Source organism: Carassius gibelio, chromosome A4 (assembly GCF_023724105.1).
Source record: "Carassius gibelio isolate Cgi1373 ecotype wild population from Czech Republic chromosome A4, carGib1.2-hapl.c, whole genome shotgun sequence".
Classification (NCBI taxonomy): Eukaryota; Metazoa; Chordata; class Actinopteri; order Cypriniformes; family Cyprinidae; genus Carassius; species Carassius gibelio.
The window spans coordinates 32,419,767-32,446,132 of NC_068374.1; the positions used below are offsets into that span (position 1 = coordinate 32,419,767).

A 26,366-nucleotide genomic window follows, 5' to 3' on the forward strand; every position below is an offset into this window, starting at 1 on the left:
AGGCTATTTTACACTATACAGTTAACATGATTTATATATGAAGTAAACTATTTGATAATTGTGTATTTATTCATTTATAGAGATGCACCAGTATTACATTTCTTTACAATACCAATGCTAATTATTCAGGCTATGGCTGCTAACTGATAAATTGTCAGAATTCTAATTCTTTATTATTTCATTTTAAATAAATAAAGTAAAACACTAAGGTATTACATCATTATAATGTACAGTTTGAAAAATGGATATTCAGTCTGAGAATTGCTGAAGATTATACATAGCGGTCTTATTCAGTTATTCTTAGAAAATGAGCTTGCACAACTTAATATCCTATATAACGCAACATATATACAATATCAGTTGATGCTAATAATTTCATTGTAGTCAATGACCATTATGTACCCAATACATTTTTGTGCACCTTTATAAATATATTTTTAAGCTGATATATATATATATATATACACTTTACATGTAAACTCACTGTTATTGAGATGCACTGTTCAGCTGTGTGTATTTTGTTTGTAGTTGCTGCACAAAGCTGAATTATCCTAGAGAAAATGTTGTGTTTGAAGTTCTCTCCAGAGTGCAGTCAGACTAAATACGCTTTAATTAGTGAAATGAAGTCCAAGAAACAGCTGCAGTCTTAGCTGCGGATTTAATCGCCTAGAAATTATTTCCGTAATGAAAAGACACAGTATTGCCTCAAAATAATAGAGCCAAAATTGCAGAATATTATGCTTTGGCCTTCTATTGTACAGATTAGCTCTGTGAGGCGGGATGTTGCTTCTGTTGCAGCTGATGGTTTCTTTATTAAGAGGTAACTTTTCTTTTGTTAACTACATTGTGGCCCAGAGCTTCATGTTTTCTCTCCTCTTGTATTCGCAGACCTCTGTGCCTCCGTTCACCCCCTCACCCACAGAGTGCCAGTCGACAGGGTTGGTGTCGAATTCTCCGGTGCTTTCTGGAAGCTACAGCAGTGGTATCTCATCTCTCAGTCGCTGCAGCGTTTCGGAGGCCTCCGGAACAGAAAACACACCTGCTGACCACGCCCTCCCAAACTCCGCCTCAAGCGGATCGGACGAGCTTATTCGGCGGGAAAACAAGACCCCGCCTCCTTACAGCATGCACGAGCGGAACAACCCGCGCAGACAGGTCCCGCTTCCACCGAGCCTTTCAATTCCTCCAAGCATCGACGCACCTCCTATTCCACCCAAACCGCACCAGATTCGAAGGCAAGACACTGAGCCACGCCGGCCTGACCAGTTTCCCAGACCCCGGCCCATTCCCAGGAAAGTCTCCCAGCTCTAACGCTGTGCCCTTCACTCCTACCCCACCATTAGCACTTTTACACTTAACCTCTCTGAGTTTACAAAAACAAACTCCCAATTTTGATTTAATGTATAAAGTAGACTGGAATATTTTTAATATATATATATATATATATATATTTAGAGTGAGAGAGGGGATACAGGGGTATGACTGCATTTTATGCACTTTTTAGGTCAGAAATTATAATTTTGCTTGTCAAATTACCCAAGCTACTGAATTAATTCTAAATGGAGCTTGGTACCATGGTATTTTCTCAGATTTTTCATCATTTATCAATGCTAATGTGTATTTATAGTGGTTGATACAAGACATGTTTGCCTTAAGAGTCTTTATATCAGTGAGAAATGCATGATTAAAAGTACTTTTTTTTCAGACAAAAGGTGCTAAAAGTAATCTAAATTAATGTTAGCACAATATGTTTTGGATTGCATTTTCCTTTAGGTCTATGGCCTATTCACACTGAATGCAAGGAAAAATGTGGGGTAAAATAATTAAATATTAGCACATTCATGAGCTTGGCAAAAGAATATTATTTATTAAAATAAAATAATATATATTAGTAAAATATATATATTAGTGCTGGGCAAGTTAACACGTTATCACGTTAACGCATTAATTGATTAATGCTGACAATTATTGTGTTGTGCATTAACGCGTTTTATTATTATGAAAGTCCGTTGCTCCCTGGCTCTGAATACACATACAGACAAATAATGGGTGCCAGGAGGGGATGCTGCCGATCAAATTATTTAGGCTAAGCTTCAACATTCACAAACCACTGTCCACTGTTATTTTTGACAGAAAAGAATGCAACAAGCTCGTAATTATGACATTATAAGTTGGAAATAGGAAGTTTCCAATTGTACATGAAGACAGCAGAGAAGCGCTCTCACTCAACAAAGTGGAGTGAATCATTTTCTTAACTTTGTGGTTTATTATTTTGAGTCATACCTCACAATAAATTGCTTTACAGATCTATAGCTTTTGCCATTCAGAAATGTTCACGCAATCATGTAGTATGTACCATATTTTGCGGACTAGAAGTCGTACTTTTTTTCATAGTTTAGCTGGTCCTGCGACTTATTCATCAAAATTAAATTGACATGAACCAAGAGAAATGAACCAAGAGAAAACATTACCGTCTACAGCCACGAGAGGGTGCTCTATGCGGCTCAGTGCTCCTGTAGTCTACCCCTAAAAAACATAGAGCGCCCTCTCGCGGCTGTAGACTGTAATGTTTTCTCTTGGTTCTAAATATATGCGACTTATAGTCCAGTGCGACTTATATATGTTTTTTTTTTCTCGTCATGACGTATTTTTGGACTGATGCAACTTATACTCAGGTGCGACTTATATTCCGAAAAATACGGTATCAGAAGATCTGCACTCCGGCGCGGTTAGGGCTCACACTCACTGATCTATATATAACTGAACCACGCTCTTGCCCACCTCTTCCAACCGAGCCAGGGACTGCTGAGCGGAACGATCACACTATTTAAAACAAACCAGCTTACCCTAATTATTCTCGCGCATCCCGCACACATGAGTCTCTACCCGCACATCAAGTGTTGTCCTGCAGGTCTCTAATAAGAAGGTGTCTGTTATAGTGTTATTATTTTAATTAAAATTTGTACATTTAATTAAAATTTATTATCAAGGCTCTGGACTCTGAGCATAACTTGTTTTCCTATAACAAACTATAAAATATTTTCTATAAAAACGTTAATGTCCTGGCAGTGCCAAATAGTTTGTTTTATATTTAATTTAATTACATTAATAAGTTGAGATATAGGCTACAATAAATATTTTAAATGCTACTATGTAAAAGGAACATTGCTGTAAAAAGCACCTTATTTGTGATTGCAAACCAAATGTGATTATACTTGTAATAACACAAATGTTATTACACTTTTTAGGCCTGCTTTTAAATGAAAAACTTATTAACTACTTAATAAAAGTAGTTAAACTTATTATATTAACTACTTTTTAATGCATTATTAGTTTTGTGCATAACAATGTGATTGATAAAAATATTTGTTTGTTAAAAATAATTGTTGCCCAGCACTAATATATATATATATATATATATATATATATATATATATATATATATAGTATATGCACATATTTTATTAGCAGACTTTCAAAGGAGACTGTGTTTATGTCTGTATTCCAAAGGGTTTACAAACTGGAAGTTCTTACATTTTCATGTTCAAAAATGGTTGTGCAATTCCAGTACAGAAGTTAAAAGACTTAAATGCAACCAATGTGCTGGACTGTAAATAAAAAAAAAAAAGCATGTATGTCATTGGTCAACCAGTTATATTTGCAGTATAAAAAAAAAAAAAAAAAAGAAGTTTGCACTCGGTGTGAATTTGTCTTTAGAAAGGTTGCTGCTTTTGTAATACCAAGCTCCCTTAGTCTCATTTCTTATTACAAAAAACCACACACCCAGTTTTCATGGGTTCGAAGAATCAGAAAGTTACACTGTTTGAACTGGTACCTTTGCATTAACTTACGTGAAGTTGTACCTTCAGCCCGTTTATGTAATTGGAACGGAATTGTGGGAGCGTCTACTGTATATGAACTTTCGGAGCCATGCAGCATTGATAGTTTCTTTAGGTTTCTTTGGAGTGTGGGGTCTGAATGATTAAAAACCAGTTGTGGGTGAGTCTACTCGGGCTTTTTGGAGCCCTGGAGCATTGATAGTTCCTTTCGATTTCTTTGGAGTTTGGGGTCTGAATGTTTGGAACCCGTGTAGGAAGTGTGGAAAAATCCCAACAAGGGTTTCCATACAGAGCGTGCGTGCCCACACGATATAAATGGAGATGGACTTTTGTGGAGTTTTGCCAAGTGTTGTGCCAAAGGAACAGGTGGGCTGTAAGGAAAATGGATGTCTTGAACCCAAAGATGCTTTATTAGGATGCAAATGGAGCGTCAGACATCCACTGTAATAGACTTCACCATATAACTCACGGTGCACCGGGCCACTTTACAGCACTGCATTACCGTACTGCTGCTGGTTGACTAAAAGACAGTGAGACAAAGTGATATTGCCTGGTAAAAGTGATTCATATGAAACACACTTGATCTATTACATTACAGAGACTCTAACTGCCATTGGGCAATAAGGGCTGCCATTCCTGTTCACACTTCTAATCTAAACTCGTGCTCCAGTCAAATCTGGATTGACACCTCTGGATTACACTTCTAAACATGCATAGATGCTTCTGTAGAAGCCAACACGGTGCACAAGCAGTGCAAAATGTCCAGAAATGTTTTTGCATTTTGCATGCACAATTTCATCTGTTGTCTGAATGTTGTCATGTTTACAATTCTCTAGGGCCCTGCAAATGAAATTCAGGCACATGTAAAGTGAAGAGACCAGCTATTGTTTTCTTTTAGTGGGAAATATGACCGTCTAACGCAGTACAGTGTCCTCGTTTGCTTTCTGTTTCTTATTAATTCTCAAATGAACTTTTGAGTATGATTTTTATTTTCTCCTTTTTACGGTCACCTTTTACGAGACTGGGATTTGTTGCGAATGCCAAATGATGACATTCACAAAAATCGGTACATGAGAAACTGTAAATTAAATAACAAGATTGTTGTAATTATGCCAAATGCAATATCCTGTCCATTGTACATAATGTGTTTTAACAGAAGAAGTGTAGCTTTAACAAATTTACAGCTTTGAATGTTTAAACAGCAAATTAAGATGATTAAATGTCAAATATTTATGTATTTTGTGAGCGTAGGGAAATGAGGTCGAGAAAGCGCCTAACACATTTGCATTCGTAATGAATACTTGTCTAATAAACATTTCCAGCAAAGACATTTCGATTCACCTGCTCATTGCGTTCTTTTCTCGAAAGGTTAACGCACGTCTGTATAGATTCAGTGCAGGATAACAGGCTGAATATGCCAACGCACCAAGTCATGTACTTTATGTTCTTCAGGAGTCTTAAAATGTAAACGCAGATAATATATGTATATATAAAGTGCGTGTATTTTACAGATTAAGCTTCATGACAGCCCATTGGACCTCTAATAAGGATCGTAACAGTGGAAAAGTTGGAAGCTCATTGCTATTCCTCCAGGTGCAGCGAGCCGGTTGCATTATTCATGTATTTGTCTCTGTTCAGTAAGACCTGTATTTGCACACATAATGCAATCTTGCTGTGGTGGGACGTTTGAAGACTCCACGCTGTCATGGTAAGTTTGTTCATAGTCTGAGACGTGAAGAAGCAAGGATTTTTCCAAGGAAATGCATGGTTTACTTGAAAGGTTAAACTGTAATTGTAACTGGGAAGTCTTCCAGAACAGGAAAGCCGTAATGTTTATGAAGGGCTCATGCAAGAGTGAATATTCCAAGCCTTTACCATGCTCCATCCTTTCATGTTGCCTTCAAGACTTCTGCAGACTGTTCCACCAAAGTGCACCTCATTTAGATTCTAAACACCCAGAGAATTGTAAATTTATGGGCAAAAGCTCAGGAAGAAGAAATGCGGGTCTTAATCTTGCCTTACCTTGGTTGAGCTCTTCATAGCACAAGCTCAAGGTGTTTTTCTGTTTCAACGAACTCTATAGAACATAGAGTTTCCATCTGGGGCCGAGGTTCATTGGCAGATACTGAGGTTTCAAACAGCTTATTGATAATAGATTTCCTGTTTCATTCTTTCGATTTCCTGTATAACTGCTTTTTTGCTTTTGGCTGATTGGGATTTGCCCGTCAGCTTTACCCACCTTCTGTCTCTCCATTGATTTGTTGTCTTCTGTGTTATGACCTCGTAGAGGACTCTTGCAGACGTTGAATGGGGATTTCCATAGAACGTAGTGGAATTTCACACACCTTTCTCAGTGTGAGAGCGTTTGTCTTAACTGTGCATTTGAACTCTGATGCTTCGGCTGCTCTCCACATCGGTCGATGGATGATGTTGGATATAACAGTGATCTAAAATGATGTATGCTAAAAGTGTACTACATAAATGTATGCTACATAGATGATTCTATCTACAGCAATGTTCTAATAGGAAATTCTATTAGAACCAGTGTTATATAAAAAAATAAAAAAAAACTTTTTAAGTTAGTTATTTTTTGCAATTATTTTTATTTGTATTTATTTAAAATGCAGGTGTTATGATTTTTTAAAAATAAGTTTTTTAGCACATCAAGTTAAAAAAAAAAAGACAAATGCAGAGATTATATATACAAGTTAATATTTATTTAAAGTATTGAAAATGTTTTTTTTTATTATTACATTTTTAGTCAGCTATATTAAAGTTAAGCTAAAAATAATGTGTTTTATATATATGTGAATGTAAAAAAAATTGCAAGTTGTAAAAATGTGATTCCACAGATATTTATTTATTTATTTATTTTTACTGTAATAATTGTAATAACCCTAATTTGAATTATGTTTTTAGGAGCATGAATTTACCACCTCTAGATTGTTTCAAGTCAGTCACTTACCAGATTCGATGTCAGTTTGTATACTATCTATGTAGGCAGCTCATTATGCTTTGGAACATCTCCAACTGTCTTTGTGATCTTTAACAGGTGCATCCTGCTGGATTGACAGGCTCCTAAGAGAGAGAGAGAGAGAGGACACAGAGAAATCTGCTGACCAGGCCATGACATTGAAGCGGATGAGTGAACTGAGTGGAAAGCCATGGTAATGTGACCACTCACGGTGAGGACACTAAACTGCAGTCGATTGGGAAATTACAATAAAAGAGAGGGTAAATTGAAGCACTGGAATCATGATGCATTCTGTATGCCATTAAACACCTAGGGGTAATAAAGAGGTCTTCTCCATCCATCCATTCATCCTTCCTTTCTTCAGTTTTGCATGTGCTTTCATTGACTTCCTCAGTTTGCCCTTAAGCTGCGTTTAAACCACAGATGTGAATTCTTCCCTCCGAGATCACCACTTCATCGTGTACTCTTATCTTATCTATCAGTCGGTGTTCTTGATCTGTACTTCACTGCGACTGGTGGGTGGTTGTGGGTTGAGAATGCTAAATGTTGAGGATATTAGCCTCAGGCGGCTCATATGCAACGGTGACGGCATATATGCACTTGTCAGCGACCCCGACTCTTAACAGCACGTCCTCCATGGTCATGCTGGCATATGATTATTATTTCAACAGCAGAATCTTTAGCTCAAGTCTCTTTTTTCCCCTTCCCAGCTGGGTAGTGCAGAGAGTCTGTAATCTGCAGTCATATCTCACCTCGGGACTGTTCCATGAAAGTGTCACTTCTTCATTCTGCTGTAGCATAAATATATAAATGCAGCAGAGATTTCATATATGCGTTCCCTCGCTTCTTATCGAACGGCAGATAACACGTCACTATCTGCTGACAGCCGTTTTCTTAAAAGGTGATTGCGTATGTATGTAATGTGTACAATACAGGATGTGTTATAAAGTATAAAAACTATTACACCTATGGGGAGTCCCCACAAGGATATGTGTGTATGTGTGTTTGTGTGTGTGAGCTTGTTTACACCACAAAAAAAAAAAAAAAAAAAAGAAATCATGAGAAAAAAAAAAGAATACCAAGATAAATTCGCAATTGTGAGAAGAATTGTTGGAATAGTAAAATAAAATAAAAAAAGTCAGAATTCTAGAATACATTTTTTTGTTTCAAAACGGAGATAAAAATTCTAAATTTTGAGAATCAGTCAAAGTTGTGAGATGAAAAGTTGTAATTAGCTTTGAAAAGAAATCGGAGTTGCGACATGTAAATCTGAATTGTAAGAATTCTGATAAAATTGTAAACTTAGAATTGCAAGAAAAAACTCAGAATTGAGCGATAAAAATCTCAAAGACAATTGTGAGCTCACTGCCCTAAATGCTCTCTTCTCCTTTTCTGCCAATTGTGACGCCCCTCTAAATAAGGTTTTTTATTTAAATTATGTACAAATTATTGTTATTATTATAACTGTAATGTAAAAGAAATATATATATATATATATATATATATATATATATATATATATATATATATATATATATATATATATATTTATTTTTTTATTTCATTTTATTTCATTGTAGCATTCTTGCACTACCTTTAACTCACTGTTAACATTTACAATATTTTTATTCTTTATGCTATATATATATATTATTGTTATTATTATTACTGTAATGTAAAAGAAATATAAATATATATATATATATATATATATATATATATATAAAATTCCTTTTTCTCTCTCTCTCTCAGGAGATTCACCCAGAGCAGTGACTGTATAATACAGACATGTTCTGGTCTGAAGGTCGGCTGACAGAGACTGTGACTCCATTGCTCTGTGGGTATTACCGCGGTACAGAGTAGCTGTGTTTGAACACCTCAGGGAGTCTTTTTTCTGCTCATGTTGTGTGGTCAGCATCATGGCACGTCAGCACCCACCACCCCCACCACCATTTTTGTCCTTGTGAGCTTTTTATCCTTGTTAATTCCAGCCGGGAGCTGTGATTGCGTCTGTACCTGGGCCTTACTGTTCATTTCTTGAATTCTCTCACTAATTAGAGGATAGTCTGGTCTGTATCGAGCCGATACTGCCTCTGTTTCCCTGCACTTGAGTACTGGAGGTGTGGAAGCACTGAAGCTGACTTATAATTACACAGGCAGGCAGTGAGGAACCGCGAGCCTGTCTGTGGAAGATTCCTCTTCTTAATTAAGTGCACATCAGCCTGAATCAATCCGTTCCGCTCTTCCTCTATCCCTCTTTAGCCCCCCCGATGTGACCGAAAGATCGATCCCGTATTCACACAAGGTGACTCCATCCGTCCTCTCTGTCGTTTGTCTGACTGCCGAGGACAATGTCGTTTGTGTTGATATCAGTATGCCTTTGGCAGTCCTCCTAGGGCACGAGAGAGCAAATGAGACAATCTCGCCCTGAAGAGCTTTCATTAGTATGCACAACTGTAGATTTGAAATCCTTAAAAATGCCTTTTTATTTTAAAGTTAATGATGTTTCTCAGTAAATTAAACCCAAATAGCTGGCACTGTGAATTAATGAGGATGCAGCAATTTTTGCTTCGCCTCTCCACTATGATTACAATAGTAGATTTGTATTTATTTTTTCTCATTGATCGAAAAGGTTGGTGGGCACTAATGCGCTCTATAAGAAATAATAGCTCTCTAGTGTCTCAATAAATGATCCTTCTGAAATTTTATGTTGAGCAAATGAACACATTTGCTTAAAAGTGAGTTTTTTTTTTATATATATTCAGCATTTACACTGAATGACAAAGTGAATTGAATACAAGCAGTTAGCTAATAGTTCATAACCAATGGTCTCGTTAAAGTCAGCCTAGTTATAATGAAAATCTAACTAAGTTTTGTGTGCTGGGTCACTCGCCCTCTCCATCTGTTTTCATATGGGGAAGAAGCTCCATCACAGAGCCCTGTCAGACACCAGCTGCCCACCACCAACTGTGCTCTTTGAAATATTTACTCCATGCTGCGTTAAAATGGATCAGTTTTACTAGGAACGTCTTCGGTGCTTCTTGCTATTAGTGGTAGTGATATCAGTTGATCTATGTCTCTTTGGTTCTTTCATTTCACTCAGAAACCATTTCTAGCGTTTGCATCAGTGGCGCCCACTCAGTATTGTTTACACTTCACAATGTTTCATTTTGGTTATAATGCAGTGCAATGATTATAAAAGTTATAGAAGCCAAAACTTTAATTGAAGAGAAAAATAATGATTGTTCAACATACCGTTATTATTCCTCTCAAAACATCAACACTGTACGTTAATCAAAACTGCAGGATTTATTTTTGTTATAAAATGTGTATCTGAACGTTTCCCTCCAGAAGCTTTTTGCTATGATCAAGCTAAAAAGCATCAGAACAAAAGATATTTGTTTCAATAATACAGCTTTTTAATTGAATATAATCCTCAGTCAGTTTTACATAATCATGAATTTGGCTCATTCTTACTCTTTCTTTTTAATTCTTGTTGAATAAGAGTGAGTCACTTTATGAAGTGAATGAACGACATGCTTCTGTTGTTCAGTCGTTGATCAGATGACTCAATAATGACTCATTCGCTCCGATTTACATAAACAATATTCCATCACTATTTGCCAGCTGTTTACTCTAAACCGTTTTGATGCTTTTCTTTACTTCCTGGAATCATATATTTTTTTCAGACTGCGAGCCATGAAACACATGAAAATGCCTTTTATGCCGCGTTTCCACCGAAATTACCCGGAACATTTTTACCAGGAACTTTTTTTCCCAGGAACTTTTTTCCCCCCAGACCTGTTGCTTTCTGCGTTTCCACCGCGGTGTAAAGTACCGGGTAGATTAGGCAAATAGACTGGTGACGTAGGTCTGCGCGCGTTTCTCAATACAAAGTACTGCTGATTTGTTTGTTTTTTTAAAGTACGCTGATTTTGGACGTGCATCCTCGGTAGTTAGTTCAGACTTTGTGCATTCGACTCGGGAGTGTGATATCCGCGACGACGCAAGTCCGGTAAATCTATAAACAGCAGCGTACTTGATAACTTCAGTCAGCTCGTCTTGGCTACTGCAATTTTCCTATTTACAATAAAACGAAATGGGATATAAAATACCACTGCCTCCTTTGGTTTTCATTTAAGCATAATAACAGCTGCAGAAATGTACTTAGTTCAGGGAAATGTGTATATGCAGCCATTACAATGAAACGAAATATTATATAAATTTGCCTTTTTTATTTTCATTTTAACATATAGATAAATTGAATACAGACCAAAGAAAACCTGTTAGATTTACCCCGCAGCTGAATTATATGTTATGTTTAACCACTAAGGACACATCAGAGCCAGCGGCACATATCAGAAGGTCTATCCAAGGTGAGGCTGCCTCTGGGCGGATAGATGATCACTGAGCTCTCCCTGATCGTGTGGAGCTCACCGTCTCAGAGATCGGCGAAACACATTTTTAAATAGGCGCTGTCTTTATAAATAAACAACAGATTTGAGTTTTAAACAACTACATTCTCGCCTGAAATACTTTTAAAATTACATTTCATGACACAATAACAGTAATATTTTGAAAATGTTGATCCGAATAAATGGTGGTTGAACTCAACCAATGCTGCGTCAACTCAACCAATCAGGATGTTTAGCGCCAAAGTCCCGCCCCCGAAAGTTCCTGAACTTTAAAAAAGTACCACCTCGCCAGCAGGGACTTTCTGGGGGGCATTTTTTTACCCGGAACTTTTATTTAGTTCCTGGTTCCTGCGGTGGAAACACACCAAGTACCGGACCAAGTCCCTAGTTCCTGGGTAAAGTTCCTGCGGTGGAAACGCGGCTTTAATATCTGATATTTCGGAGTGTTTTCATGCTGTAGTTCAAAGCTGAGCAGAGAGCTCTTCTGGACTTGCCTGAGGCTGGTTTCATCACTGAGAGAGAGTTGCTCTTAGCAAGCAATAGCCATCACTTTACCGTCTCCGTTAACTATAGACCCTATAGTCTGGCTACGAGTATCATCTAGCCAAAATAACCTTGAATATGGTTATATGTCGTTTTCGCCAAAATAACTTGTGAGATGTTTTATATTCCCTCATGTAAGCAAAGTCAAGTGATTACAAGGTGTAAATTCTTTGGCATGTTCTCTGCGTAGCTGTGCATAGCCACAATTTGGCTCATAGTTAGACTTACAGCCAAAACTGATTCAAAATAATGTTTTAATGGTCATTTAGAAATTTTACGAATTTAACTTTGTCCGCAATTGTTTACCACCTCAATTTGTATTTTATTTTAGGGTTTGAAAGATACCTTCATTTCCAAATTTTGCATGGAGACTGCACTGTTCTCGGTTATTCTGGTTTTTGTGTGTGTGTGTGTGTGTGTGTGTGTGTGTGCACGCATACATACATAGGGCCAAAAAAAAAGAGTTGTGTTCAGGTGCATTGCTGGTGCATTGCTATTATAAGGAGATGAAAATAGACTGAATCATTTTGTGTTATCTTAAGTTGTCAAGTTATAAAGTTGTATGCATTATTTTTAATTTGTTTAGATGAATGGAGTCTATTATTGGGCTATGGTTAGACATCTATACAATTTTCACTGACATCCCAAATTTTGCCTTGTTTTAGCCTATAGACCTCAGGGCTGTGGACGGCTAATAGACTAGACATCTTTTAAATGCAAAATTGCTTGCTGTGGCTATAGCTTCAGCAGGCTGGATATCTATCTTGTTGCTCTGTTGGCTTTTGTCAGGCCTGGGTTTAAGAAGAGGACAGATTCTCAGATACTGCAGTGGGGTGGGTGTTGACATTCAGTGTTTTTTTTTTTTTTTTGACTCGAGCGCGTCAGCACTTTTCTTGGTAAACAACATTACCTTGATGTTCCTCAGGAAAAACATTCACAGCACAAACAGCTTGTCTGAATTTAAAAGCACTTAAAGGTAGATGTGGCCCTACAGATGGTCCAAATGGCCAAGACCAGTGGATATCAGTAACACAGTAGGAAGATTCAGTTTAAATATTGCTCACAGCATTTATTTTGAATTGCATTGCTGTGCCTCAAGCAATTCGAGTTCAGCGGTTTGCAGAAAAGCAGGCTCTGATCAGAGTGTAAAATGCGTAGATGCATTGATCTGACAGTGAAAATGAATTGTGTATTGATTGAATGCATGACTTAAATTAAAATTAATATTGGTTTATAATTATACTCCATGTATTATTCACTTATTTCTTATTCAAAACATTATTTTTGAGCCTGTGAATGTGGAATCTGGTGAAATTATTCCTTAAATTGCATTTGCATCAAGCAGCATTTGCAATATATGCAGTATCTCTGCATTATATTGAAAATAACAATGAGTTATACCAAAATTAGTTAATTACATATGGCCAAACCGTGAGCAAATATCAAATTTGCTATGTTTTGACCAGATACATTTGCATTACGTGTACCTTGAGTGCTCTTCACAATGTAGGTCCTATGCACAGACATATGCATATTAGATGATGGCTGTCAGGACCAAACGCTACTTCATGGCCTAAGAAATTTCAGTTACACTTTATTTTAAGGTGTCCTTGTTACTGGGTAGTTATACATGTAAGTACTGAGTAATATTAATTAACTACATGTACTTCCTATAAGGTTAGGGTTAGGATTAGGGTTTGATTTAGGGTTACTTGCGTGTAATTATGCGTTATTAATTGTAAGTATAATAGTAAGTACATGTAATAAGGACAAAAATAAAGTGTTACCGAAATTTCTTCATTGATAGGTTTCTGTTACTAACCTGTAATTACAATTGAACAATTGTAGATTAATCAACTCATCTTGGCTCCCTGACTCTTCTATATGATTTCCGTGCATTTGCTAACTTTACCTGAACGACAGAAAGGCTTTCAGACGGTCAATGACAAAAAATTCTGAATTAAAAGATGAATTTATTGTTTTTAAGTATTAGCATTCCACATTAGAACAATATCATATTAAAATCACATTTGAGACGTTGTTTTTGCTGTTTGCACAAGCTTGCAGTTTCATCAAATGTAGTCATGTATTCTGATGATTAATATTATTATCTGTGAGAGATCTGGATTAAAAAGAGTCAAAATAAGGCAACCCATGCATAATTGCCTACATTTCTGCAAAAACGTACCTAAACATGTTTTTCACTGCCGCTTCCTAGTGAAAAGAGCGCCAGAGGCAGTATAACACCAACAACTGTTGTTTCTTCCCACACCAATTATGATTACAGAAGCAGAATATTGATTAATAAATACTTATTTTGTGCTCTTCCTTGCATAATACTTCATGGCATCCAAGCACGTTTACTATAGGGCATGATTGATAAATGCATTTTAATGAGCACATCACATAATCGGCTTTTCTGATAGAGTAAACTTGCTCAGTAGCACACCTGGTACAGAGTAGCACATGCAATATAGAAGTTTCATGAGCTCAAAGCCTTGTATAAGGAAGATAAAGAAACCATGGATTCTACAGCCAATCTGTTTTAATTTTATGTTTGCTTTTTCACATGCTATTAGTTAGGCTAATGGAAATGTTTAATGTAGGTGATACGCAGTGCTGGGTAGATTACTTACAAACGTCAGTGCATTAGTGATTGCAAATTAAATGGCAAAATTAGTAGTTAGTAACGTAATCTATCACATTTGTAGATAATCTAACCTTTTGGATTACTTTTTACACAATTCATTTGTTACATAAATATAAATAGGATTATTGTATGCCATATTGATATAAAAACATAAAGAGAAAGAAAATATTACATTAGTTGTTATCAACATACTGCATAAAATAATATAATGTAATTGCAAGTACTTCATATTTGTAATCTGATTACATAATACCGATGAAATGTAATCAGTTACAGTCCAGCACTGGTGATATGTTCATTTCAAAAGTGATGAAGCATTAACCACTTATTCATTTCTGAACTGCTTTGATAAATACAAAAACATTGCCACAGTCACAATTAACTGTTTCGGAGAAAACTAAAACCTATTTCAGGTTTTGCAGAAATGTCACCATAGTAACATATTTCCAGTGAGCCTGCATCGAAATAAGGCTGCTGGCTCTGATTATCTTTGTCCTATATAAAAAGTAATGTTTTTCAGGTATTGTGCAAACCTGTTAAAGCTGCGAAAGGAAAATCAAGTTTATCAGGAAAGGGAAAACCTAGAGCCGCGTCTCGTCCACTCATCTGAGATAAATTGATCTGAATTCAGTCTCCGCTTGCCGCCACATTGAGGTGATTAACTCCACGCTGTGGTGCCCGGCCTTTCTGTCTTAACAGATGAGGTGACGTGTCGCTCACTGATTTCCTGAGGTCAGGATCCCAGGCAGAGTGGTTTTCAATAAAATCAGTGCTTACAAATGTTAATTAGACCCGCAGTCCATCGATTGTGCTAGGAGATATCCTCCTAAACATCCGCGCTGTCTCGCAGTATCTTTATATTTTTTATGACCATAAGACACAGTACAGTTTTATTAAGTGCCTATTTTTCACTAAATCAAATAATGTGCATTCAGAGTGGCACGGGGCGCATCAGCAAACAAGAAGTGGAGTGAAGTCATTGTCATGATCTCATTCACTTGATTTGTTGCATTATCGGTCTCTCTCTCTCGCTTGCATTTAATAGGCTTTCATAGAAACACGCTGCAGGTATCGGCTTCGCAAACAGTGAGTTAGAGTAATGGATCTGGTGCTTTTGTGTCCGTTCGTGCAGACAGTGAAATGTAATGTAGTCTGTCACATGCTCACTGTCGGCCTCACTCCACGTCTGCAGAATGCAATATAATGCTCCTGTGGAGCTGTAACGCCACAATAAACAACATCACATAAAAAAATCAAAATAAAATCCCAGTGCACAATTGGTAGTGTTGCTACAGGCATGTTTCATAGTAAGCAAATGAAAGATGATGTGTGGCCCAACTGTATCAGATCCCATAATGCATGTTTCCTGCAGCAGATGAGAGAGGGTGGAGATATATGGAGTCAATTCAATGCCACAAATATTAGGAAAATAATTGAAGCATTACATAAGAAAATAATACTTGCAAATGAAAATTTATTGAATAACTTCTTTAAATCATTTCTAAGACTTCTCTCCTTTTATTTTATTTATTTAAAACAATCCCACAGACCTTTGCCCCTCAAAATCAATACGGAAAGCACTACAAAAGTCTGCCGATTCCATCTGGACTAACTTATGATTCTCTCTGCACATTTATCTTGGTTTGAAGAGTGTGCATTGAAAAAGCTGTGCACTTCACCTTAAATAATGCTGCGCATTATGTGTGGTTTTGTTTATCTGTTTACTTAGCATACAATGAATTTAACCTTGTGCTATCTTCATAATGCTATATAATTATGCAGGACTGTGAATGGATGTTATACACTTTTCACCTTGAAGGTTTATGGTCTGTCTGAGGCCATTAAGATGTGCTTTGAGAAGATAAGAAGTTGTGCATAATATCTCCTGCAGAATAACTTCCTTTCCTCTGAAAACTTTAAACCACACCAAAAGGCTCCTTATAAGCATGTATTACAGCAGTGCAATGTGTGTGTGTGTGTGTGTGTGTGAGAGAGAGAGAGAGAGTGTCACAGGTGTAACGGCTGATGGATGCAGATGTTAAACCACTGGCTGGCTCCCAGCGATGCCTGGCCTGTCTGATGCTGATGGACGATGGCAGGACTGTAGGAAAACATCACAGCAGACAGAATGAATAACAGAGTATTTACCCGTCATTACATGCTACATGCACTTGATAATTAACAAATAAGCCCTTTTTTGAATGTATTATACATAATGGTTCATTTTGTTTTACATGTTTTTTTTTTTTTTTTTTTTTTTTTTTTTTCAGTTTCTTGGCCTAAAACTGCAATTTAAGAGTAAGAATGCCATATGGAGTGACAGCGAGTCTCACAAATGACTATTTATTATGCATTTGAATGATCCTTACATGTAAATGTGTGGCATTGACAAGTCATTGTGACCGTCTGAGTTGTTTTGCGATTATATGGTGGATGCACAGTGTGCCAGAGATCTCTTAATTTGATCTTGGCACATTCAGATGAGCTTCTTTGTCACACAAACATCTGATTCCCGCTGGGTAGCATTATTACTGTTTGTCTGCGTGCATCAGGAGCTCTCTGAATATACACACGTTTAAACTTCCTGTAAGGCTCCTCAGGAAAAGCAGATGTCGGAAGCTGTTAGAACTTGTCTTTCCACAGCTGTAGAGTGACTGTGCAAATCATCCTCTCGAATGAAAATCAATAATTTGATGAACTGTTTGCATCACAAAGGAAAAAGTGCACTACATTTTGCTGTCTTTAATGGGTTTTTAAACATGGGTTTTACTGACTTCGACTAGGAGTATTATAGTAATGATAGAATGGAGTAAAAACAAGTACAATAGAACATTTATTTTTCAGATTTTAAATGTCAAAATCAGTTTTCAACAACAATGATCTCAAGTTAAGTTTGGCCTCCAACATGGACGTCTTACACCCATCTCCTGTTTTATCCTGGTTTTAATTTGGTTTTCTATGCAAAATAAGACATTTTATATGAATGTATATTATATTATTACACATTTATAATTGTATAAATACATAATTTCCAGCAGCAAGAGGCTGATCCGCCCCAATGATTGAAGCGTGCTCTTTCATAATGAAACTACAGCTTGTTGGGCGGCTTGTTTTGAGGCTCTTGTTTGTGAGTAACATGAGATTCATCAAGAGACAATCCATGACCCTTGTCAAAGGCCGAATGTTTGTTTTAATTGCTTATGACAAGGAGAAAGAGACACCCGGAGTCCAAACGCTGGCACTCTTGTCAGATTTCGCCCTCTTCCTAGTTGCAGTCTCAAGGTAGATTTAATTCGACAAGACACCCGATGCTGTAATGATGAACGGTATCTTTTATTTCAGTGACCTTCGAGATGTTGCTGAAATGAGAAGAGGATGTGTGGGTGGCATTAGATTCTCTGTTTAGAGACTTAAACATGACTTTATTCAAGCGTCCTCTTCTAATGGGCCTCAATCTGTGTTACAGCAAAATTCACATTCCTTGCTTCAACAAAAGTGACTCGTCCAATAAACTGCAATGCTAAGATTTGTTGCATCAATTTAGTTTGCTCTTGAACCAATCATTGTGCGTCATGAAACTGTATGGACTGAAAATAAGATTCAGTTTGAATTGGAGGTCAGGCATCAGGTTAAGCTGTAATCACAATTTAAATATCTCCCCTCCTTCGTTTCCCATCTGAGCGCAGTTAGTGCGAGAAGGATCTGCAAACGATCACACCTTCTCTAGCACACGCTCTGCCTGCTCTTTCACTAACAGCTGTTGTTTATTTCTGAGTTAAAATGTACTGTACCTGCAAGCGCATCATGGCACTCATTATAACCTTGCTAATGTTCCTGGTAATATGACTTCAAGGGGTGCGAATGTCAAGCACATGAGTCAAGGAGACAAATGTTTCATCCTTATGTCAGAATAGCAGCACAGCTGCTTTCAATGCCGAACAAAAACTCTTTCACACCACAAAAAGGTCAACAGTTTATTTATAAAATGGTTAATTCTGATTGAGATTTCTTGATTGTTTAAACCCCGCATAGATGCACATCTGTGACATGCATCAGTTGAGTATGAAATAATTATAATCGATCATTTTAAATAATTAGTAAAATTAAAATACATCAAAATAATATTTTATTTTTCATTTCATTTCATTTTAAGGGATTATGTACAGTCAGTGCACGATAAGTAAATGCATAATGCTATAGTTCTTTTATATACTGTAGTTATGTTATGTTATGTTATGTTAAGAAAAGTACTTCTATGTTGGAGCAATTTCAGTTTTCCTTTATCAGTGAAAAGAAATAATGTGCAGTCAGGTAGTGACAGACATACAGACAGATAGATAGATCGTTTTGATATATGATATGATATATGATATTATTAATAATGGCAAGTGGTTAGTTAATTAAAAAAAAGTACTTGCATGGTGGAAGAAATATTTATTTTATCTCCAAATTATATTTTGAAATTGCATTAATATTGAACAACTGATCTCAATACTGATAACAGCAAACCAAATAAGCCACCCGAGACGTTACGGTGATTTTACCATGGATGTTTTGGGTCATATATATATTAATACACCTTATTCGAATTCAACATATGTCTCTGTTTCGTATTTCTATTTTCATTCTAATTTTGACTTCTTTCTGCAATCGTTCAGAAACGTAATGTCTATTCCTAGCATTTACACCTTCTCCTCCCCGATCGGCTCCTGGGCTCTGTAATGCCCACTGCCCGGCTGCACAGGACATCAGTCAATGTTCTCAGGCAGAAGTGGCCCAGAGGGTGCCAGAGAGGAAGCCAAAAATAGGCCTGCCCATCTATCTGTCTGTGGCCATCGATCCTTTCACCGGCTCAGCCTGGACTTATGAGAGCACTAGAATCCATCCACAAAACAAGATGAAGGAAAAAGAAGACTGTCTTTGTTTTGGTGGAGCAGCAGTCATATGAAAGCAGACCCCATGGTGAGCGAGACCCAACTGTCGTAGGAGAACGCTTGTGATAGTATTTCTGAGCGACGCAGTCAGGGGCCTGAGATTTTTCAGGGAGATAATGGCAAAAACAAAAAGCTCTTAAGCTCTCATTTGTATTTATCACTCTACCGCCAGTTTTTTTTTTTACATCCAAATTCAGATTAATTCAGTCTTTTTGCATGTTTTCCCAGCGGAGGAGGACTTGACGACACTATGTTCTCTGCTCTAAGATAAACACTTTTAACGCTGGGTGAAGGTGGGTATTTTTTGCATTGGATGAAGTAGGCTGTTTGCCAATCTAAGCTTTTCACTTGAATATCCTTGTCGCAGGAGAGAAGGGTCACACCGCTTCCATGTTCCTCTTGGGAGAGCTGTCTCTCACATCTCATAAAAGAGCTTTGAACACTGCTAAAAGAACAGAAAAAGTAAAGTTTGTTGGTGCCAGGCTGTGTATATGAGAGAGAGAGAGAGAGAGACACGGAGGCCATTTTATCTTCTGTTGTCCTCTGTGATATTTTGACAGTTCCAGAATATCCTCAAAGCAGGACAGCAGGTTTTGCAGACAATTTTTGCACAGTTTCATGAAGACAACACATTTCATAAAAGAAATTATGTGAAACAAAGTATTCAGTGGGAAATAATGTAGGGCTGGATGCAATCTGATCCATCTGGGTTTGATTGGATTGTAAAATGTATACATTTGTCATGTAATTCATCACATTAACTGGGTGGGGGAGGAGTGATAGGATCAATAAGACATCAACTAGTTTTTACCTTTGTCAAAATCATTTGTAAACCACCTTTTACTTTTTTCGAGTTATATGAGATTCAACTCAGTGACTTACAGCCAATTTGATTATACATACTTTAAGGCAGCAAACGAACTTAAGTAAAATTTGAATCATGTGGGTTTGATTGGATTGCAAAACATATAAGTTGATCACACACTAAATAATAAACATTAACATGTAACTCATAATGTAAACCGCAAAATATGATGTGATCAAGAAGTAAAGTCAACATGTTTACATTTCTTTAACTCATCAAATTTAATTTGATTAACTTGATAAAAAACAACAACAACAACAAAAACAGTTTAATATAATTTACATCTTTAATGACTATTATAGCCATTTTGATTATACTAATTTAAGGCACCAACTGAACTTATTTTTTTAAGGTAACACAGTTGGAATAGCGAAAAAAAAAAAAAAAACTACATTTCTAGGTGATGAGACTTACAATTTTCATCTTTTCATTTCAAAAAGTGGCCAAAAATCCCACTTCTTTTGGTTTGGACAAGTGCTAGCAAAAGCAACAATATGTCTTACATTAACTTCCTAAAATGCAAAAACTAAATAAGTAAATAAATAATTTGGAAAACAAAATTGACTTGAATTTTCCGCTGTTTGTAAATCACGGCACAGTTTCATATCAAATATGAATGAATTCGACCTGGTTTACTCGTTTGCAAAGATTCAAAAATCCAGACCGCAGTTATGAATATGCCAATATTGAAACTTTGGCTTCATAAGTCAGAGTGTAGATATCCAACATCATGTACAGAGATGAAAAAATGAGAGGGAAAATCTGAGTCTGAGAGGGAAATATTTTGAAAGCTCATTTGTGTGTGTTTCCACGTGCTCTGGGCAGTTTGTAATAGACAGGAGTGATGTCTGAGACAGATGCTCGAGGAGGAAGTGATGGGAAGTGACAGTCTTACTGCTCCTCGTGCTCCGTCAGCCGGAGGGGGGTTTCAAACCACACAAGCAAATACGAAAAATTTTCACACTCTATTTTGGCATGTAGAAATGTACCAAATCACCCTCCACTAAGGCAGAAAAGATTATCCCAAATAAGATGAAAGGATTTACTTGTCAGGGTTAGGGTTAACAGTCCTCCACTGACTCAATTCCTCCAGTCTTTCCACCCGTGGGGGCAAAGAAAATCTTAAAAGCATTTGCATATTTAAATGCACTCTTAATGACTTTTCTGTGTATTTGAAGTCTTGCATTGACTCTCAACAAAATGATTCCTTATTAAAAGTATTGTCAAAACTCATTGTTCTGCATTTGACAAAAGACCTCAAAAGCCTGTCAAGCCGTCATGTTAAAACGCCTTTGAACTAATCATGAACGTCTGCTATTTCACAATACTCTCAAAAGAAGAAGAAGACTGGCTGGTACATCAAAGAAGCTAAACAAAGTCTACTTTGCTTTGTCTCAGGTAAAAGCTTTCTGGGTTTTGGAACCAGTCCTGCCGTACAATTAGCCAAATGGTCTCTGTTATCATGGCTTAATTGTCAATGACTAAGCGTTTAATTGGTCGAGTGGATGGACTGACTCTTGTGCTCCATGTCCAAAAATGCTTTGTCAGTTAAAGACGGCAGGGGTTACCTAAGGAACATTTAAAGGAGACTGGTTTTAGAAAGGCTTCCAATGCACCAAAATGCCACAATTGATGGTCTAGAAAATATTCAAGTCAGCTTTAAAACAGTGTTGTCATTGTTAACTAAAAAACGTTCTTTTTGTTTAGTTTTTATTAAAAGGGTTACATGTAAGAATTTGCATGTATTAATCACATTTATTTATTGCCAATGTGTAAACAGCTTGTAATGAAACACAAAAAAAGACATCATCTCAAAAACAACATCTCTCTCGATGTACATTAATTGTGTACTTGTGAGTTGTGTTCCTGTGGCTCAGTGGCTCAATTCCCAGGGAACACACATTTTCAAAAATTGTATAGCCTGATTGAACTGTAAGTCGCTTTGGATAAAAGCGTCTGCAAATTGCATAAATGTAAGCATGAGCAAATAAGTTCCACCGGTGTCACTAATAACAAAGTTTTCTTTAAAAAGCAAACCCAATTAAAAAAAGATTAAAATATACATTTCAGATTTAAAAAAGTAGAATTATAAACAAAGCCTTGATAACTAACTGAAATAAACGTTTCAGTTGAAGTAGTAAAGTTACTAAAAACTAAAAATGAAAAAAAAAAAAACACCTCAAAAGCCTAAATAGAAACATAACCCCCCCCCCCAAAAAAAAGAATAGAAGCACAACATTTCTAAAATGTAATAAAAAACTAAATTGAAAATTGTAAATATTAAAATATAATATAATTTGAAATAGTAATAAATATTGTAATAGTATATACTGTAAATAATATAAAAATAACAGTAGGGAATAAGTGATCACAGTGCTTGCTTGCTGCTTGGTAGAAATAGAAGCATACATGTATGATGAAAAATAAATAAAATTTCATATATATATATATATATATATATATATATATATATATATATAATATTGTTATTTAGTTTTTTTCACTTATTTCAACCATTTTTCAAACACAAGATTCATTCCAGACAGAGACATCTTAGCAGACATGATGTTACATGAACATTGGATTTAGAGATGCATTTCTACCTGGTTTAGATAGAAGCTTCCCTGGGCAACTGTTTCTCAGAAACTCAAAGCTGAAGATCATTTTATGTTTCTTTCTGGATATGTACCGAAAATCATCTTCAAACATGAAAAAACCTTTTAAAATATCGAAATACGGTTCCAGTCGAATAGGTGAAAACATGTTGAGTGACATCTCCATTCTGTTACAAATAAACACACAATAAACAAAACAAATACTAGAAATGTGATTTTATATTGTAATGTTTTGATAAATAACTAATGCATTAATTGTGTTGCAGGTAATCGAGTCATTGGTGTCAGAGTTTTCAGTGGACCAAGTCGGAATTATTTTGCGATTTACTGAATCATGCCACAGGGAACTTGCAGAGACTACAGTTAGATATTACGCTCATGTGACAGGTAATACAAAGTCTCACTGTGCGGGAAAGCAATTTGCAGTCTATTCGCCATCCTCAGTGACAACGTCTTTTAGATTGTATGTATACACCCAGCTGTTAAAGTAGAGACGAGTACAGTGTGTTTAAGAGGACTGTGCACGAGATTAATGTCTACAGCGTATCTACAGAGTCGTACTTGAGCACTACATGCAGCACAGGAGAGTTTGTGAGTGTGTGGCAGCGATAGAGAAAAAAAATAGGGTGATAAAAACAGAAATATGGCTCTGTGTTCCGGCCCAAAGATGGCAGTCTCTCCCTGCAGGGGAGCGAGGAGCGCAGGGAGAACAGGTCATGAAAACAGGACGTTTATCCTCCATTAGAGTGCCATTCCTGACAAAGTGCAGCCAGCACCACAACAGAATACTAATACTGCTTATTCTCTCGTTTCTCTCTCACTTGCTCTTTCTCTCTGGCTTACAATAACACACAATTGCATTCATTTGGCGGAGGCGAAAACAAGCATCCCTGACAAGCAGCCAATAAACAGTGCTGCTATTTATCACCTAACTCCTTTTAAACTCTTATTTTCTGCATTGCTTTTTCTGGCTTTTTTCTCTGTCGCTCTCTCTAACATACGCTAATTTGGTTCTCTTGCAAGTTCCCACATCTTTTAGGTATTCATATATGGTTCAATTCAGAGTAATGAGCAAGATTTCATCCGTTCATTTTACACCTAGACCTGTAATTTCTGTGCCATATCATTAATTATCTTGCATGGAGTTGAGCTTGTGCACAAAACCTCTGACTGAAACGTCCCCTCACGCTTACCGGGTCACGGCACCAGGGACTTCTTTCAAATGAGAGGACTTGCCTTTCCCATCAAGCCCTGTGCTAAACAATCTCATCTGACATTTCAATTTCAAATAGGCTGTTCTCCTACATGGCAGGGATGTTATTTCCACACATAATGGGCATTCGCTTTAGAAGCACAAACAGATCAAGCCATGAATTCGAGTATTTTAAAAATCTTGTTCTCTGTGTCCCTCAATACACTTGTTTTTGTTTTTTGAATTGTTGTGCTATTAAGTGGTGCTTGCTAGTGTCTTATTATATTTTTATCACCAGCAAGTGTAACCTAATAGTGAAGCAAACCAACTAAAATATATATTTTCTTAGTTATTATATTTAATATTTATAATGATTGTATAATGTATTATACATAGCAAGCAAAAGAAAAGTGCTAAAAAGCAATTGCACTTGATTGATTTGTTGTCCTTATATATATATATATATATATATATATATATATATATATATATATATATATATATATATATATATATTATATTTAGCAAGCACAACTTAAACGTGCAACAAAGCAACTACTTTTTTAATTGCTGTATTTTCATATTATTATATTATATTACATTATACATAATTTGACAGTAGTAATTTCCTGTAATAAAATATAATATAATAATTGTTTTTCCATTATTCCTTAAGTTTTATATATATATAAATTATATAAATATATATATATATATAAATATATATATTAATTTAGAGTGTAATTTTGCATAGCGTGTAATTTTTTCCTTTTCATATTGAAATGGCATATTTACAGACTGTGTGAAAAGAATGTTCTGCAATAATTGCAGCTCCTAAAAGAGCTTGGAGAAAGACGCAAACCTTAAAATGCAAATACAATAGAATTCCTTGGAAGCACAGGCGGCGCCAGGGGGGGTCTTGGGGGGTCTCAAGACCCTGCCAAAAAATGGCTTGACCCCCCACCCTCTTCCTGATTAAAAAATATATATATATTCGGGATAAAGATCCAAAAAAAATTATCTTCAAACTACGCAGAAAAATAATAAATAATTATTATTTCGACATTTATTCGTACACTGAACCGAGAACCGTTTCTGTCGGACGCGTCCGATTCGAGAACCGAGGAGCTGATGATACTGCGCATGTGTGATTCAGCCTGAAGCAGACTGACTCATAGCTCGTCTGAACCGAACTGATTCTTTTGGTGGTTGATTCTGAACTGATTCTGTGTTCATGTTATAAGTGCGGGTAAACCAAAGGCTTGAATGAAGGGCAATCATCGCCAATGACGGCATTACATCGAGCGCAAAAGAACCGGTGAACCATTTATTTTTTTCAGCTGGTTTATTTGATCGAATTGTCCGAAAGAACCGGTTCACTTGAGCACCTGCTCCTTTGCCCCTTAAGTGCCCTTTTGTCAAAGCAAAATTTCCTCGAATTTTTTCTTGAAATAACATAAACTTTTGTGAATGCCTGCCCACGCCCAATCATAATATTAGTACAATTTATTAATAATAATTTAGCCCGTAAATAAAATGACCAACATGATGACCTTTCACCTGACAACGACCTCATCCAACCGGGAAGATTCCTCATGCTGCACGCGCATTTTTTAATTGCTAGAGGATACTTTCAACATCGTGGCAGCTGGTAAGTGGTGTTTCATTCTCAGCGAAGTGATTTTGATGTTTATTTACTTATTATTATTTTACAAGAACAATGTGATGTGAAAACATGCAGATATGTTGTATATATTGCTGTGTGTAGCCTGTAGTGTAGAAGTAACACTAGCACTGTTTGAGGGAGAAAAGTTTCACAGGCATCGAGGGGTCTGGTCTTTTTTATGTTATTTGACTAAACTTTTATTATATTACAGTACTTATTTATTTTTAACACTTAAAAATAATTATCACAACACTGGTAAGGCTTATTCAGATTTTTTCATTCTCTTAATTATCATTATAAAAATAATAATTCAGAAATGAATTAAGATATAATTATATTTTAAATGTGATGCAAATATTTTTTCTACAATAGCAACAGTGTTTACAACAGCAAGACCACTTTAGCCTGTAATCTCAATAATATCTATCTGGAAATGAATGTAAAAATATCAATGTCAATAAAAATGCTTAATATACCTGACATGAAAGTGCAGTGTGAAGGATATGAATAACAAATGTAGCCTGTCATTTGTTTACATTGCAAAGGTGTTTTTGTTGTTTAGTAGCAGTAATATGCAGTTATTAGCCATGTCCACTGTATTTTTTGTTGGTTTTCATGAGACCCCCCTTGAAAATCAAAATTGTCTGGAGCCGCCATTGATTGGAAGGGAAAC

At 36.3% G+C, this 26,366-nt stretch overlaps 1 protein-coding gene and 1 long non-coding RNA gene across 4 annotated transcripts in view; both read left to right on the forward strand.

The window, feature by feature from the left end:
• LOC127977555 (dedicator of cytokinesis protein 4) overlaps positions 1 to 5,169 on the forward strand; it is an 89,974-nt gene extending 84,805 nt beyond the window's left edge. For all 3 annotated transcript variants that reach the window (XM_052582483.1, XM_052582500.1, XM_052582493.1), the window contains one exon: positions 889 to 5,169. In XM_052582483.1, the coding sequence (XP_052438443.1) occupies positions 889 to 1,311 (423 nt within the window). In that variant the 3' untranslated portion in view covers positions 1,312 to 5,169. The remainder of the gene's footprint in view (positions 1 to 888) is intronic.
• Positions 5,170 to 25,608: 20,439 nt separating this feature from the next.
• LOC127970413 (uncharacterized) overlaps positions 25,609 to 26,366 on the forward strand; it is a 33,534-nt gene continuing 32,776 nt past the window's right edge. The window contains exon 1 of the long non-coding RNA XR_008156600.1: positions 25,609 to 25,678. This is a non-coding gene — a long non-coding RNA (uncharacterized LOC127970413). The remainder of the gene's footprint in view (positions 25,679 to 26,366) is intronic.